The sequence below is a fragment of the Anopheles merus genome, chromosome 3L (assembly GCF_017562075.2).
Source record: "Anopheles merus strain MAF chromosome 3L, AmerM5.1, whole genome shotgun sequence".
Taxonomy (NCBI): Eukaryota; Metazoa; Arthropoda; class Insecta; order Diptera; family Culicidae; genus Anopheles; species Anopheles merus.
In genome coordinates this window covers 8861325-8878431 of record NC_054085.1, presented here as the reverse complement: position 1 = coordinate 8878431, position 17107 = coordinate 8861325, and the positions used below count along the sequence as shown (strand labels likewise).

The 17107-nt window shown below is 38.7% G+C and overlaps 1 protein-coding gene across 6 annotated transcripts in view; it reads right to left on the bottom strand.

Annotated features, from left to right (window-relative positions):
- The window catches only part of LOC121599705 (nephrin-like), a 250036-nt gene that overhangs the window by 47219 nt on the left and 185710 nt on the right, over nucleotides 1-17107 (bottom strand). For all 6 annotated transcript variants that reach the window (XM_041927728.1, XM_041927725.1, XM_041927730.1 and 3 more), the window contains one exon: nucleotides 8779-8931. In XM_041927728.1, the coding sequence (XP_041783662.1) occupies nucleotides 8779-8931 (153 nt within the window). The remainder of the gene's footprint in view (nucleotides 1-8778; nucleotides 8932-17107) is intronic.

The following is a 17107-nucleotide window of genomic DNA, read 5'->3' as shown; positions in this document are numbered from 1 at the left end:
CTTGTGATAATATGCACACACACTCACAAACACATACCCACACCCTGGGGCCGTTGCTCTACGTACAATATGGAGCAATGGTAGCGATGGGAAGAAAAATCGTATCACGCAATCTGGGAGGCGATTGATAGAGATTTGCCAATAGGTATAAATGATGCATATTTTATGCGTTTAAAAAAAGATTCCTATTCGTCTGGCGTACACTATTCGGGGAACGAATCGAACAAAACCCATCGGGAAGATATAGACAATGGTACCGATCCTCCTTTGAAATGATTCCCCGAGGACTTTTGCGTATTTAAACAAACAAAAGTGGGATAGAATAGCGTATTTTATGATTTGAAATGTGGGGCAGTTTATGGTCGGGTTTTTTTGGAATGGTTATTTTTTAAAGGTTTATTGGTTATTTGTGTGTAATTTTTACAATATTCAGTAAGGCTTGTTACTGAAATATTACAGGGGACTATGGTGAATTCGAATCTCATAGGATTAAATCTCGATTGTTCCAAACTGCTCATCAACTGGACTAGCCCACTTCTGAGACTATGCAAAGATTTGATAAAACGCACAGTTTAAAAAGAAACAAATCATTAGCATTTTTACAGCAGCAGATGTAGATTTTTATGTTGGCAGCACATTGTCGATTAACAATCCTTTATTATTCTTAGAACAACATTTCGAAACGTGGTATGATTTCACAGAGCTTTTGTTTTTCATTGGTCATTAGGCTGTATAGGTGGCTAAGAAACGCCTTTAAAATCGATTGTAATTGTTGAGTCAAAAGTAAATGTATGATAGAATGATAGCAAGGTTTGAATTCGCTGAATAATCATTTCAATATTTTTCATTCTTAATTTTAGCAACACAAAATAGAACAGTAAAAACATAAACACTTTAATGATATGTATAGCTTTGTTCTCGACAAGATGATTCATTGATTAAAAGGAAATAGCAATCATGTAAACAACGTATGTTGAAAATAAGTTTATATTTCAAACAATATTCACTGTATATTAGACGTTATGAAAACTCACATTATAACCAAAATATATGTGCCTGCACTATATTGATCGAAAGAATTGTTACATTGAATTAATATTCTTGATCTTTAATTATTTATGGGTATCAAACATATTTATGGGTATTTATTCTATAAACAGGAAAAAAAACAAAAAAAAACAAAAACCATAAACATTACAAAGTTATTTGTCATTTCGCTGATCTGCAAAGTTTCATGATAATACGCAGAATCTGTAACAAGATATTAGGATTTAAAGTTGTCATATCAGATAGCCATGGCACTCAAAGTGTTAAGTGATAGATCTGCTGTTTTAATACCTTACCGTCGCACATTTTACTAGATAGCTGATCCATTTTAAAGAGAATTCTCATCATTTAACGCTTGATATTTCTAATTCGAATACAACATCCCAGGCTTCAGCAAAGAGGTATGAGCAGGGACACATCATAATTCTTCCTCTTAGTGATGTTTAGAGTCCAGTGTGCCTAAAAGTGTGCTTACTATTATCAAAAGTGTCCTTTTTATTGACCTGGTGTTCTTTATTGAATTATGAATTAGACACTTTAGTAGACTTCCTATAATTCCATAATTCCGTAATAACTCGTTCTTTGTATATGTAGCAAAGGAACAATAGGAAGAGATCTACGAATTTTAATCAAAACGTTATCAAATGAGCAATCATTTTAAAATCTATGCAATTTATATAATAAATTGCATCAAAATTAACATTATATTTGATTTTTATTAAACTTTCACAATGGTTGTTGCATAACTGTTCCATATTCAGCTCAATATTAAATAAAGTCCTAGCGTAACACTTTACCATTCCCTGCCAAGTTCCAGCAAACCGACCTTCAACCCACCCAGCACATCGATAAATCAAGGTGGCAGGAACCGTACTCAGCAGCAGCCCGGGCGCCGCTGAAGACTTTCGATAAATCTTTTGCGGAGAGTAGTACAAACTTTTCAAATTGACCATAAAAACCTCAAAACCTTGCCGTATCCGGATGGGGTTGGAAGGATGGATGGATGGATGAATGGGTCAGGTCTGGACGTGCCGGCACGCCGGCCACTCAAACGTGACTCTCATCAATGAGCAATTAAACCGGAAACGCCTTTCCTGCGCGTTGTTTAGCTTTCTGATGCACGCAGTAGCGCAGAGGGGCAGGAAAAGAAGGATGTGTAGAGAGTGAAAGAGAAAAGCGAAAGCAGCGGAAGGTGGAAGAAAGGTCATCAAAATTACCTACCGAACGCTGTCAACGGGTTTGTCGAGCGCAGACCACCATCACCACCCGGGCACTATTATCATAATTGCCTAAGCATTAAACATTTAGTACAGGAATGTAAATTAGATACGCACGGGCTGGAAAGGGGTTTTTGGCTCCCCAGAACTGGACCATCGGTAGGGGGAGGGACATGGTTGTAAAATAAAAATCTTTATCATGATGAGACAAAGCGATGAAATGAAGTGGCCCGAACGGTAGACCGAAATGTGCAAATTTTATTGATTTCCATTAATAGAATCTAATTAAGCTTCATCAAAATCAGCTGGTAAGGGGCGTTTGCTTGATTTAAATTCGGCTAAGTTGCTTTGATATGAACTCTGTCTTATATAGATAAAACAAGTGTTAGTGTGTTAAAGTATAACACTAAATAAACAAATTGCAATGGCAGTTAACAGGCAACGCCTGAAGCTATGCAAATTATATTTTATTTAATATTTCAACTTATATTATTATTATAAGTTATTTTAGTTATTTATGTTATTATAGTTTATTTTTTAATTTTTCACTTTAAATATAATACATTAAATAAATGTTATCTTCATGTTTTGAAATTTTATCAATTAAAAAAAATCAAAATCTTACTTTTAAATATATAGCATACATTTAGGCGCTTGATATATTACGTAAGGTTCGGCCTGAAACAATTCACGATACATTTTGTGAAACATTTTGCATATTTTTTTTCGAAAATCATTCTTTAACATCACTTCCAAGTACAAATATATCATTTTTACGTACAAGAGACGCCTTTGGTAATTTTCCCCATAGCAACACTGATCGCTTATACCCGCCAAGCAACAAAACCATTTTCCCTTTTTATGATGTATTCCCAATGGAACTGTTCTTAATTTGTGTATGCGGCCCGGCCTGTAGTATGGTCAACTGCTCCGGAAGGAAATACAACATCCCAAAAAGCCCTTCAAAGTATACTGTCAGCAGCGCTGGAAGGGTTGTCGTATGTTTCTCGTTGTGCTGGTAGCAGTAGCAGAAGCACCAGGGCCAGCATATTTATGACATAATTACTGTTCATTTTTATACCTATACACCAGCTTTTGTACGTCCACGAGATGCTGCTTCGGCGAGGTTTGAGGAGAAATTAATTGAGCCCAGGATTTTGTCCCACTCGGAAGTTGTGTTTCTGACGGCGTGACAGAGGTCTCGAAGGAAACGTGACACTGTGACGGGCACATGGACCCAGCCAGCAGCATGTCATAATTTGTTCTCATTATGACGGCCCCAACCGGCGAGCAAACGATTACGTAAAACAGTCACCAAAGGCATGGAAATTTACAAATACTTTGTCTTTGTGGGATATCAAAGTCGGGAGTCCTTTCTTGGACCCGTTAAAAAAGTATCATATTCTTATCGTGCTTTATGTTTTGCAAGAGTTATGCTTTTTTGAATGCTTTTCTGAAAAGAGAGTGCTTCCAGTGTTTTTTTCATTTAATACATTCCCCCACCATTGTTACATTTAATGTGTGCGGGAGTTTACAACCAGCGGGTCATCAGTGCAATTTGTAATAATACGCATAATGTGCACTAGCACTTAAACGCTTTTATGTGTGGGCTAACCAGACCGAACACGGGAAACACCGCGAAAACCGGGACCGCCAAATGCCGGGGGTCGATATGTTAATTTTAGTGTCCCCAAAAGTACCTTTGCGGCGTTATGCGTGTGCCGGTACTGGTTTGAGCAGGGCAGCAAAAAACGGTAATTAGAAATCGGTCACAGTGCGTAGCGCTGGTTCGCCTAGTTCGAAATTGATTTATACCCCGCGAGTTTCACGAGCTCCGGGAGTGGTGGGCAAAAAATAAAACGCGGACTAAATCAGCTCTGGGGGACACTCGGACGAGACTTTTATGGAGCAGGTTTGGGAATCGGGTCTGTCTAGAGGCCCTGCAGAATAAATCGATCCGTAGCATTGGATGCGCTCATGTAAATCATACGTGCCGTTTTCCGTGTCGCTCCCGTGGAGCTATCAAAATAATGTCGAGCTGAACCGGAGCTGATGCCCGGGGCAGCATACTCTGCGCCCTAGCTAGATGCATCGAACGTAGCTGCTGCGGCTGCTGCTGCTGCTGCTGTTGTAGGAACAAGGTTTGAACGATTCGATTATGCAGCAACGGACGGGTTGGGGAGTTGGGTTTGGCAAACCCTTTACCCCTTTTAGCGGTTGTTGCGGTCGCGTTCCCAGGCAGCTAAGCATCTAATTTTGTCCCTGGTGCGAATTAGTTCTCCGTTACCGATTCAACCTAGCCAACATTTTGTGCGGTGCCCCGGTCGAGGGTTTTGTGCGGTGTCGGACTCGACCTCTGTGATCAACTGCGAGCCACAACGCGGCTAATGGGCACATACCAGTGTGTACTAGCATCTGTACACACACACACATACATGAGTGACACTTTTAGGTTTTGTGTTTGAATGGGAATGAAGTGGAGGGCACTTAATTGGGATGATGGAATTACGGGGCATTGGTCGCAATGCATCTTTTCGGTGGAAATTGTGCAAGTAGATTTGACAAAAAAAGGTGACGGACGTTGGTGCAATTGGTCATTTGCACTCTTCAATTGATATGCATGGCGCGAGTAGTGAGATTGAAGCGGTACGATAACTGTGTGTGTGTAATTTTGGGCACAAAAAAAGGTGTCAAAATGATTTTAGAAGGGCCTTCATTAATTGTATTGTGTGGCTATTGATTGGTCCACAACATCAATTAGCAGTATTTGGGAACGGTGAACAAAAAACCATGAGAATAAATTACATTGGTGAAAGTTTTCCAAATGGAGATAGTTCTTGGTAACATAGGAGTTCATTATCATTTAGGAATCTGATTTATCTTGGGATTGATGGGAAAATATTTCCTACTTTTATGCATTCATTTCTTCTAAAATGATAAATTCGCTCGTTTCGGTGTGGAAATTGTAATGATGAGAGTTTAATTGAGGATTATATTTTATCGGTCATTTAGAAATAAAAAATGTGACAATTTCGCACCGCAACATTCCTGAATCTTTTCACGACAGTATGGACAGTGGCGGCAATCTGAAGTCAAGCACCTTATATTTTCCCATTATGGAGCCTTTCGTAGTCGCGTTGTCAGCTTTTTTATATGGAGTTTGACGGAAAGCGGCCAAATATACTTTACTGCACTTAAATTATTACATAATACAATTGTACAAACAAGTATCGGAAGCAAGGAAATTTTTCATTGATAGTATCGGACACTGCGATAGCTAATAGAGTTATATTTTTGTAATTGTATAGGCCAAACAAAGTTTTAAATTGCTAGCTCCTATTATTAAATCGTCTTGCAAAGATTCATAAGTTACGATTCATCTGCTGAAAACATATCGAGACAAATGTATATTTAGTAACTATCAAAATGCTTTTCGAATAAGTAATGCCATTTCAGGCAAATTGATAACTGATTCCTTATGAAAATGCACTTTGACAATCGTTGTACTCGAAAAAGCAACAGTGTTGAATCTCCAAACTCGTAAAAACAACAGTGATTTTTAAATGTTAGTTTTTGTATTCAAATACGATCGAAAATAGTCCTGAAATAGAGAAAAATGAAACAAACAGATTTGAGTGAAAAAATAACTAATGGAAGAAGAAATTATTATCACAAGAAAAATGCATGGATCTTTTTCACTTTTACTAAAACTTTGTCTTGCATGTATTGCGTTGGCGGAAGTCGAATATCTCTCGCCGTAAAGTCGCATGCAAAACTTTAAATAAAACTACTGTCACCAGACTTTAGTTTATCTTCTCTATACAACGTTTCGTATGGCACTTGCTCCATTCTTCATGGCTTATTGTTTTGTTGAAACAATGTTTTATTACATATTGGAATATTGAACTCGAGTTCAACCATACTGATTGGTCCGTCATTATGATAATTAAAGTTGAAAGATACAACGGTATAAAATTTCATTCCAAAAGATCTTTAGTAATGTGAATACGAATAGTTTCTTCCAATCTTTCCAAATCAGTCGAATCCTTTCGCGGGCCGGATTGAATGTTGCAGGGGGCCGCATTTGGCCCACGGGCCGGACTTTGCCGACCGCTGGTCTAGATTACTTAAACCTCAAAGTTAGAATTAGATTAGAGTACCTGCTCGAAAAAATGTTTATCCCATGGTGCATTAAAGATGTCATGTGATGGAATCGAGAATCAAAATGTAAGTAGACTTAGCCTGTTCTTATTAATCAAATTTAAACGTCACTTTTTGACAAGGTGTATGAAAACTTTGACTCAAACAGGATTTCTGATAACTTTATGAATACACAAAACAAAAATCTGAAATCATAAGCAGAAGCGATAAAAATCAATCTTCTCAATACATACACCTTGGGATAAGCCCTCCTGGATATTATATTCATTTCGATAGCTGCTCGAAAACTGCTTTACAATGCAAACAGCTGATAGGCTGAAATCTCAGCCTACGATCTTAAAAGGGAAAAGGGTTCATTATCTCTTTTTGACACATTGCAGCTAGACTCTGGCCAAAAATCAGGCCTTAAAAAACATCCGAAAATCATGCATAAATGTAAGAAAAAGTATGAAATTCATTCGGTTCATCGAAAGTCGGACGGTTAACATTCCTTAAGAAAATGACCACGTAGCTTGACAACATTGGCCAATATGGTTCTTAAATCGTTTAATATCAGTTTGGAATTTTGGATGGTGATATGAGTGTTACATAACCTATTACAAGCGCTGCATGATCCGAATCAGCCAAATGAAATACAAGAGCAATTCTAAAGAGGGTATTATTATCATTAGCATTGTGCAAGGATAATGGAGGAGCCGTTATAATGACGAGCTATACGCGATGTACGCTCACTGCCGTGCACCGTATCAAGCTCACCAGGCTCAAAGCTAGTGAACATTATACAGATGAAATAAATTAAAGCTTTGCATTGCTAGAACTTTTTTTCAACAACAGAGCATGTTTGAACATGTTTATAAAGTAAATATTATACATCTTAAGCAAGATAATCGGCCGTATCGGGGTGGTCGTTCGTCGAAGAACGTTCGTCGCTCATGAGTGGACAGGGTTGTACCACTAGAATGGGCAGAACAAAACTTGACGGTTTTCTAATTTTTGATCATAGAGGGCTATGAAATGAGTGAAAATGAGCGTCACGGCGAACGTTCCCGGGAACGACCGACCACCCCGATACGGCCGAATAATATAGATTTTTAGGCATAAGCGCTCATGCTTCCCCATAGCATTCGAGATGTATGATAGTTCTAATCACGTCTTTAAAAATAATTAAGGAGAGTTGTGGAATTTTGGCATTTGAAATCATGAATATAAATTGTTGGTTAAGTACTACATCTAATAGCTACATCATACATTCATGGAACGTATAATCACAAAAAATGTCGGCATTTAAATTGAGTAGAATGTAATATGTAAATATGTAAAGCAGAAAATTGAGTACATAGGTCAAAATTTCGGTAAAGTTCTTACTATTGTTATACTTGCAGTGTTAACAATTATATTCAAAGTGTATGAATTAATTTAGAGGTTCATGTTTATATTTAATGAAGCTAAACTTTTGCAATTCCAACGTTGAATGTATTTATCAATACTTATTTTATTATTTGTGAAGTATTTTTCCATTGTAAAAAAATCAATAAAATAAAAATAATGTGTCGTAGCATTATTTAGCATAGGATATTTAAAATTGTACATAGTAACTAGTTGAATTGAATAGTTGCCTAGAGAGTTATATATATATATATATATATATATATATATATATATATATATATATATATATATATATATATATATATATATATATATATATATATATATATATTAATAATATTAGTTTATAAATAATTGCTGGATCCAAGAGTGGTCGATCTAAATACTGTTATCAATATTGTCCTCAGTATTTAATTCCTACCCACTATATTTACCACCCAAGACACAAAAGGGCATTAATTAAACCGCTTATGAAATTATGTACAAATTCACAGTGAATTGTTATTCTCACTCGCTACCGAAAAACATAAAGGTTTTTTGTATGATTTGTTTTTGTAAAGATCAAAATTGCAACTACAAATAATCTCGGTCCGTAAATTTGCTCCCTAATTAAACAGCAACAACTTTCATCGGTGCAAAGCTTTCTAAAGCTCCCGTTTTCATAGAAATTTACGTGTTTGCTGGCTTAACAATTCAACGAGCAAAATTGTTCATAAAGTGGTAACGTACGGTTGAACATCGATTTTAACCGAGGGCGAAACACATTTGAAGCAATAAAAACGAATGAATAATTTATGATTTTCTGTTTATTTCAATTGTTTGCTGCTAACGAATTTAAAATCACTAAAAGCAATGTACAGAGTGCAGGTCACACCGAAAGCAGTGGTAGTTTTATGACAGAATATTAATATTAAAAGATAACTAAACATATCGTACGTTGAACTTTAACCCTTTATTTACTTACTCGATTTGTACTCCACATTTGCCCGGTACCAGACGATCTGTGCGGCTGGCCTCGCGTTCGGAACGACGCATGTAAGCGTCAGCTCTTCGCCCTCGCGTACTTCCACCTTTGCATGCTGGCTGTAGCCCTGGATTTGGATCGATGTGGGTGGAGCTGAAAAAAAAAAAAGATTTGTACGGATGAGTTAAAGCGATGCCAAAATTTCTCACCACCATCGGCACCATGCGGGCATGTCGCGGGCCCAACTAAAAGCACCAGCGCAGCAGTAAAGTTTTATCCCACGTAAACGAGCCCGCCGACACACAGTGGTACTGAGTCAGTCTGTGTGTGTGTGTTTTGCACGTGATTGTGCGATTGTGGAAAAGTTCTAGTCCGATCAGTTTGCGAGACCGTTCAAGTGGCACGGCTACCTGGCGCAAAATTCCCACAAGCCATAACTTTCCCACAGTTCGTAGTTCCGCAGTCGAAAACGCAGCCGTACTTTAATTGAATGAAATATTAGTCCAGCGTCGCATTCCAGCTAAGAACGCCCTGGTGCTGGCAGAAGAAGCTGTCCCGATTGGCTTCTCACTTCGCAAGCATCGCGAAGCGGAAAGAGCACGAGATGCTATAAAAATCTAATTTTATAGTGATTTGTTTGACTGTTGTGCCTGGGCAATTGCATCGCTGTTTCGTGTCGGAGTGGCTTTTTTTTTACAAGCGACTGACTGAACGAACAACCGACCGAACGCTCTCCACCGTCACAGGCCCACTTCCCGGGGGACACCCGGAGTTCGTGACTCCATTGCCCGTTTGATTGTTAATTCCATTGCCGATGGACAAGTTCCGGACGGGTGAAGGGCATTCTGTGCGGCAAAGCAATGCGGATGCGGATGAACACGGTGCATATCTTACGCGAGCGCCAGTGAGCACAGCAATGGCCGTGCAGAGCCTCGTTCATTAGAACCTGTTTCTTTGGTTGCGCCTTCGCAAATGGCAAGCATTTTCTGCATTTATTAGCACCAACTGCGGTTGAGTTCCTGTCCACATCGAGCGTAAAAACATGGCACGGAACCGTGGAAATTTTATGTGCACGCGGGAAGTGCTGCGGGTTCTTGGTTTTTAATTTCCAATTAACCAGTTTGCCAGTGACTGTCGGGCACGCCCGAGAGAACGGCCGTTATGCGTGGAAATTATCGAAAATTAGATTGAGTTTCCTTTAGGATAGGCTGGTGCTGTGTTATTAAAATTAGTTGATTATTATGCGCGTAGGCTTTTGAAGCGTGAAAGTATCTAAGGGCGCACATTCATGACAGTTTTACTTGCGATAGTAAGTATTCTTCATGGCACTGAAAGTTTGTGACCAAATAATTGGTCAAATTCAAAATGAAATTACTCCTCAATTTATGTGTCACTGGTTAACGCTCGATCAGATATTATGTGTTTGGTATGCAATGAAAAAAATCTCAATTAATGATGGTTCTTTATTTTTAGAAGCTTCGCCAGAATGCAAATGTAAATTTGTTCTAATAAACAATAGAATAGAATATTGTCACCTCGATATATTCTATAGCTCAAAAACGCAAAAAATGCTTTCGAACTGCATCCAGTTTTTCAGATAGTTTTTGTGTCCCACCACTATACAATATTGTGCCGCAGGAACACAGTAATAAAAGAGTAACAGTGCCATGGCTATCATATATGATAGTCAGTTATGTTTCCTGGTGTGCCATGGCTATCATATATGATAGCCAGATATAACTTACTTTAACTATTAATATTTTGTAACAGATTGGGCTTAGTATCATGATTTTTTGCAAAAAAGATCAACAAAATGATAAATAACTTTGTAATGTATACGGTTTTTGGACAGTTTTGTTGTTTTCTTTTTTATAGAATAAATTAATCGATACCCATAAATGGTGCAAAATCAACCGAAATTGTATTAAAAATAATTATTTTCATCATCTTTTCATTCGAATCGATTCCTTTATGATAGCCATACAAAATGTAAACAAAAAGTGCTTGGCCCCCATGTTTTTCCTTTAACAAAAATGGGCTTGTACTCATTGTTTTAAGGAGTATCAACAATTGTATTACAATGAACCATGGATACTTACAAAATGAAACATTACTTTCATTTACTTTCATTTTTTTAAAAAAAAATCAAAAAATATTCTGGTTTGTGTATATTTATGAAACAAATATTTTAATATAAAAGTATCATAGCAAAGTTGACATTTGATTAAATCAAAATATGAAAAATCAAAATATGTGCTCGAATAAGATCGAGTCAGTGTTAAAGAAATTCACCCGTTTAGTCTTACGGTTCACATCCTGGCGTAACTTGGCAGTGACACGAAGTTATCACACCCGGTGTTAAATTTTTGTACTCGAGTATTTTGCTACTCGTCGCAAAAAGGCGCAAATCACTTTTTTTAGAAAAAAAAAATCCTGGGAAAGATAGATTCACCGGACCCTTTTGCTCGAGTTAATTGCAACGTAGGAACTGGTCAACTTTAAGAAACTATTAATCTTAGTAAGATTTGATAAAACTAGACGTGCATATAGCGATAATGAACAATGATCACTATTTGACTCAAAGGCTCTATAAAAATAAACAAAAAAATGTACACTATGACTCTTTTATCTGGAACTCCTAATGTTACCCTGTATGTCTTGCTGTGATACTCTTTGTTATTTGCTAATTGTGGTGATCTTACAATGTACCGTGATGCTTTATGTGATTTATTGCTATATTAGACAACTATGATAGTTTATAAGATCAGTGATAGGGTACCAATGATGGCCAATCACTTAACAAATACAAATAAACATATTAAACCATGAAAAACAGTTACACACCAGAATATATTGTTCAACAAAAACCTGCGAGCTCGATTACCTGCCAACTATTGAATGTCTGGTTTTGATTGACACGATTTGGCATAAAAAGAAAACCGCACATTTTTTACAAAACAATATAAACAAATTGAAAAAAAATGCAAAAAAGTACAACAGACCATGGAAATATTTTTGTTTTTTTTTTTCAGAAACCAGGTTTTTCATACAAACTCATATATCGCGCAAACTATCGCGCGTTCAACTTCAAAGCATTAAGCTAATGAATTCGGACTGTACTTCATTGTTGTAATCGTAGTAAGTACTTATTAATCCCAGTAGCATTTGATTAGCAATTGGAGTTAAACTAGCGATGTAGTACTACATGTAGCATCCATTCGAATGTTAATAACTAATCAGAAGCTGAAGCGCAACAACATCACTATCAATAATGAAATTCATTGCACTATAGACTGAATAAAAGCTTGAAATTATAAGCCTGTACATCTTCATTCCCCAAGTTGATTGATACATTTATGTTGGAGCTGTGTACAATTTGTAGTAAATTAAAAACTCGATAGAAAAAATTAATTTCGCATGCTACCAACCTCAAATAATGAAACATTGAAATCAATATGCAACCCATTCCCATTTAGTGCCGTTTTAATGAAAACTTTCATCCACCATACGCGCCCCAATCCGCCGCAACAGTGTTTCGACACGAGTTTTGCATACATTTGGGAGTGGTAAAACTTGCCAAAAGTCCTGCCCCATTCTCAACCCCCGCCCCTAAAGGGTAGCAAAGAGGAGGCCAATCAAAACGTACCGTCAATTTTCTCCCCTCCACCCAACCTAACTTTCAACTGCACTCTTTCGCGCTGGGTAATATCGGTTGACGCGCGGAGTGAAATTGAAAAATTACCAACCCTGCTGCAGTAGTGCTCGAATAAAAAAGAATTTGCACCCTATTGAATTTCAATGAGCATGCGGCAACGGGAAAACTTTCCCATCAAGCGTACCAGCCGCCGCACGCTTGGGGATTGTGGGGTTTTTCGGAAAAGGTACATGTGATGCACCGGATCGTAAAATTGTTGCATCGGCACTGCAATTTCGGGGCTGTGGCTGAGAAGCGAAGGAGCAAACGACAGAAAACTCAAAATGACAGTGTACCACGTTTCCACGGGCTAATGTGTCGTATTTTCTTACGGGAGGACTTTTACGTCCCATCGCTTCGTTAAGCGCACGGGGGCAAGTGTGTTAAGAAAGGGCAACGCAGCGCGAAGCGAAGGTGTTGTTTTAGAGTGGTTCGTCTTGATGGGTGGAAAAAGTTTGGCCCAAGCTTTTTCCTTTTCTTCCCGGTCAATTTCAACCCCGGGCCGCTACCATGGCAAACTTTTTTCCCCCCAAAGGGAGGGAAGGAAATTTGGAAACACCAGAAGGGTGGGTTTTATGCAAAACCGTGTGCGGTGGGGTCGTCGGTCTTCCACCGGCTTTTATCCATTTGCCCGAGCGTGTGGAAAGAAAAGATTGCACACACATACACTGCATCCGAGTGGAAAGTGCTTTCGAAGCTTTCCACCAGTTCCTGTTGCCGAAAAAGGGTTGATTTTGCCTTCAAGTTGCCGTTTTTCTCTTTCATTTGTGTATGTGTGTGTGCAGAAAACTCCTTTGAATAACCCTTCTCGGTTCGCGACCCGTTGGTTAGAAAAGTGGGCCTTATGCAATGGTTGTAAAAATACCTCGCACAGAACGCCCAATTCCCGGCGTCTGGGACCGTAATGTGTGCTCTTGGTAGAAGCATTTTTAGCCTTCCAATGAGGGAAGGGAGGTAAAAATATAAAACACACTCGGAGGGATGTGTGCTGGAAAATGGGTTGAAAATAAATCTCATATGGGTTCCATCGCCACTGCAACTTGGCAGATGGGAGAAGTGTGCTCTGTGTTGGTTGGAAACATTTTCTCCCTTCGTGTTGCTTCTTCGCATAGCCTTTTGGGGAAGTTCGTTTTGCCAAAAGCGGGATGGGTGCTTCCCATCCACCCTGCAGAAACTGCCAGATGTGAAACGTGTGCGCCGATATTTTGAGTTTACCGGGCGCACACCATGGTGTGCAGCCGCCGGTAAGGATATAGCCCACCGTCGGCGGTTGTATACAAAAGCATGCCGGAAACGAAGCTCAGGCTATCGTCTCCCGGGCTCACCCTCAGAAAAAATTGAAGAAAAAATGGGATTCCGAGGAGGAATGAACTTTCCAAAAGTCGTTTTCATGGATAAAAATTTTATGATGAATTTTCAGTGCCACCAGTAGCAACAGCAGCAAACCATCGAATGTCTGCTATATTTAGGGTCTGTGTGTGTATGTGTGAGTGCGTGTGTGTTTTTTTTCTCTCTCGAAGGAATCAGCGTTTCCAGCGAGTACTGGAATGGTTGTACGAACTGAGCGTGGATTAGATTGACTTTTTTTCTTCTCTTTACTTTGCCTCACCCTTTGCTGTGCTTTTTGGTGCTGCCCGTATCTCCAGGAAAAGTTCGAATCCTTTGCGAAAAGGGTATACTACGGCGCAAAGAAAATGGTACTGCGCGTACTTACAGCGGCAGCGATATTGTGTGTGAGAGAAAGAGAGAGCTGAAGACAGCCGAAAAGCTTTTATGGAGATGTGGCTTATTGCGGAGTGGCAGGCAGGGTGAATTATACGTAGCGTTTGGCAGTAAAAGTTTTGTTAATTTGAGTAAATATTAGCATTTCAGGGTATAAAATGCAATTTTGTGAGATAAATAAACCATATAAAACGAGACGAAGCGTTCTGGCAGTAAAGTTGTGTGATTCAATTGAGGCGTGTGTGAGTCTTATTATGTTTGTACGTGTTATTTTCGACGAAACAGGGATTAGATGATGATTTAAATTTAAAATGAGGACAAAATAATGAAATAACTCAGAGCATCATTTTCTTACGATGGTGTGAAGCAGGATGTACATGTTGATGCTCGATTGACTTTATGATAGGGGGTTTTAAATATTTAAGCTGTTACGAAGAATTATAAGATTAAAAGCAGAAACAGTATTCGACTATTGATGAGCTTATATACATGCTTGTAATAGCATGGTTATAAAAAGTATATTGAGCATGATGAAGCGATGGATTGCTTGAATGTGTACCTTCATTGTTGCACTTATAAAGAAAAGCGCCAAAAGGTATGCAATACGTATAGCAAAACTCCAGCTAAGAAGTTTGGTTGGAATCTGGCACGTCCTCTAATGAAAGTCATCCTGTTTTCAATACACATCGAGCTATAGTACGTCTTCCTGTAGCAAAGGCTTAACTGTTCAGCTTTGTGGTGCAAATAGGTAATTTAAATAGGTAATAGGTGTTACACATGCTGCAGAAAATAAGACAACACTTTTTGAGTATTAAAAATTGCTGCAAGTCGTACTGTATTTGAACTTTTTATCTGAATAATAAAATTAATTTTATGTCAATTTGGATGTTAAGTGAAATTGTTAATTCTGTTATATTGCTTGTAGCTCATGGTGGTAGGCAACAGGCCATTTTTGCAGAAAAAAATCCATATTTACTAATTGAACAAGTATAATTTAAATATGTGTGTAATCAACAGGTAGACTTATTCGAAATTAAACACACAGTTCTTTTCCCAAACGGAAATTTTAGGACGATAACTCACACACTCTCATAATTTGACTAGCAATATATGACTGTATGTGTGGTAATTTCATTCGAACCATTTCGCTCTCCAAGCCTAGCATTGAAGCAAGTCATATGTAATCCTTTTTGACTATTATGTTTAGTTTGCATTTAAATCCGTTGCTTTATTTCGTATCGTATCATTCAAATAAACATCAACAATGTAAAAACTATTTAACCTCAAAATGTCTAATGCTAACGTGCAACGATAGCAAACATGGCTAACACGCAGTTGAGGTTATGTGCCGAAAAAAGTCTGAATCTCGTACACTGTTTCGGTTGTCAAATCGTGCACGAAATATCAATCGAAAACACAGCCGAAAAGTAACATTTTTACTCGCTTGGGTTTCTGCACGAATAACTGTATATTGTTAGTAGTAATATAGTTATATTTATTCAGAAAAACGCCTCCTAAAAATAGCTGTTCTAAGTAAAATAAAACGTTCTATCATTGCATCAAAATTAGGATCTACGAATCTGTTCATCGATTTAAATAAGCAATCAACGAAATTAAAAGAAAATAACACTTAAAAATGCTTTATAGAAGGAATAAACTCTCTAATAGATGTGTAACAAAAACTAGTTTTCGATCAGAAAATGAGAACATCAGAAAAAAAACTCAACTTCAATGCAGTGACAATCATAATAACGGACGCGATTGATCTAAACCGATTTTGCACCCAATCCAGCTGGTGCCCGTTCAGCGAGGGTTCACGTGATATGATTGCATGTCGAAACAATGTCGCAAAAGCTCATATGTATGCAAATGGAGCATCGGGTCCGGTCGACGGGTTGTAACAATCCCGTGAGCTATTTTGAGTCCCAAGGGTCAACTCCGGGTTGGACATCGATCGAGCTCGAGTTCGCGAAACCCACTTGGCTCCCTTCTCGTCAAGGGAGGGGGGAGGAGAAAGTTTCATTTGTGTTTGCCTGTGTTTGTGCATCAGTGCATACTGGTAATGCTCGTATTTCGTACCAATTCGATGTTAACAGCTGAATTCATGAACCGAAACACAACCGTTAGCAAGATTCGATAGCCATTTAGCCTGTATGTGTGTATGTGAGTGTATGTGAGTATGCTTGTGAGTCTGTTCGATACATTTTTAATAAACGGACACTTCTTGGGTACCGTGCACGAACGATAACCTTTTTTTGTCGTCGGTCCTTTGGGGTACACAAGCGCCTAAATGTATGCACAATCGTTTCGCGCAAAGCTTAGTATTCTTCTTCATATTGATAGATACAAAAAAGAGGGAGGGATTCGGAGTCGTGTGTGTGTGTGTGTGTGCATCACACACAAGGGGCACAGTGGGCCAAAGTTTTTAATAAGAAGCGATAACGCTGGACCTCTGTTTGGCAGGGGTCGTGGGCTGGCGGTATTTCCATATTTTCAATAAACTTTTGCATTTTGTCCCTCCCTCCCAACGGGGATGGGTACCATGTGTTTTCCCGAGCGTGTGTCACCGAGCGTGGCCGAAAAGTAAGAAAGTGAAAACTGCAAACAGAAATCGAGGGGAAAAATGCAATGCAACGAAATGAAGTGAAGAAGCCCGGGTGAAGTAAAGCCTGCCAGCGAGTATCCTTGAAACAGCAGCCGATCCGATTGACCGGTCCCTTGGGCCGAACTGGACAGGATAAGGACGGTGGCGACCGAAAACCCGTGAAAAAGGAACTCGTTCAACAGAACGGAAACTCTAGCAGGAACTGGCGGTAGATTCGTCGGGACGGTGCGGTGGATTTGCTTCACTGCGCTTTCAGGGAAGCCGGAAGCTACGGTGGGTACATTGGGGACCATCGTTTGACCTTTTTT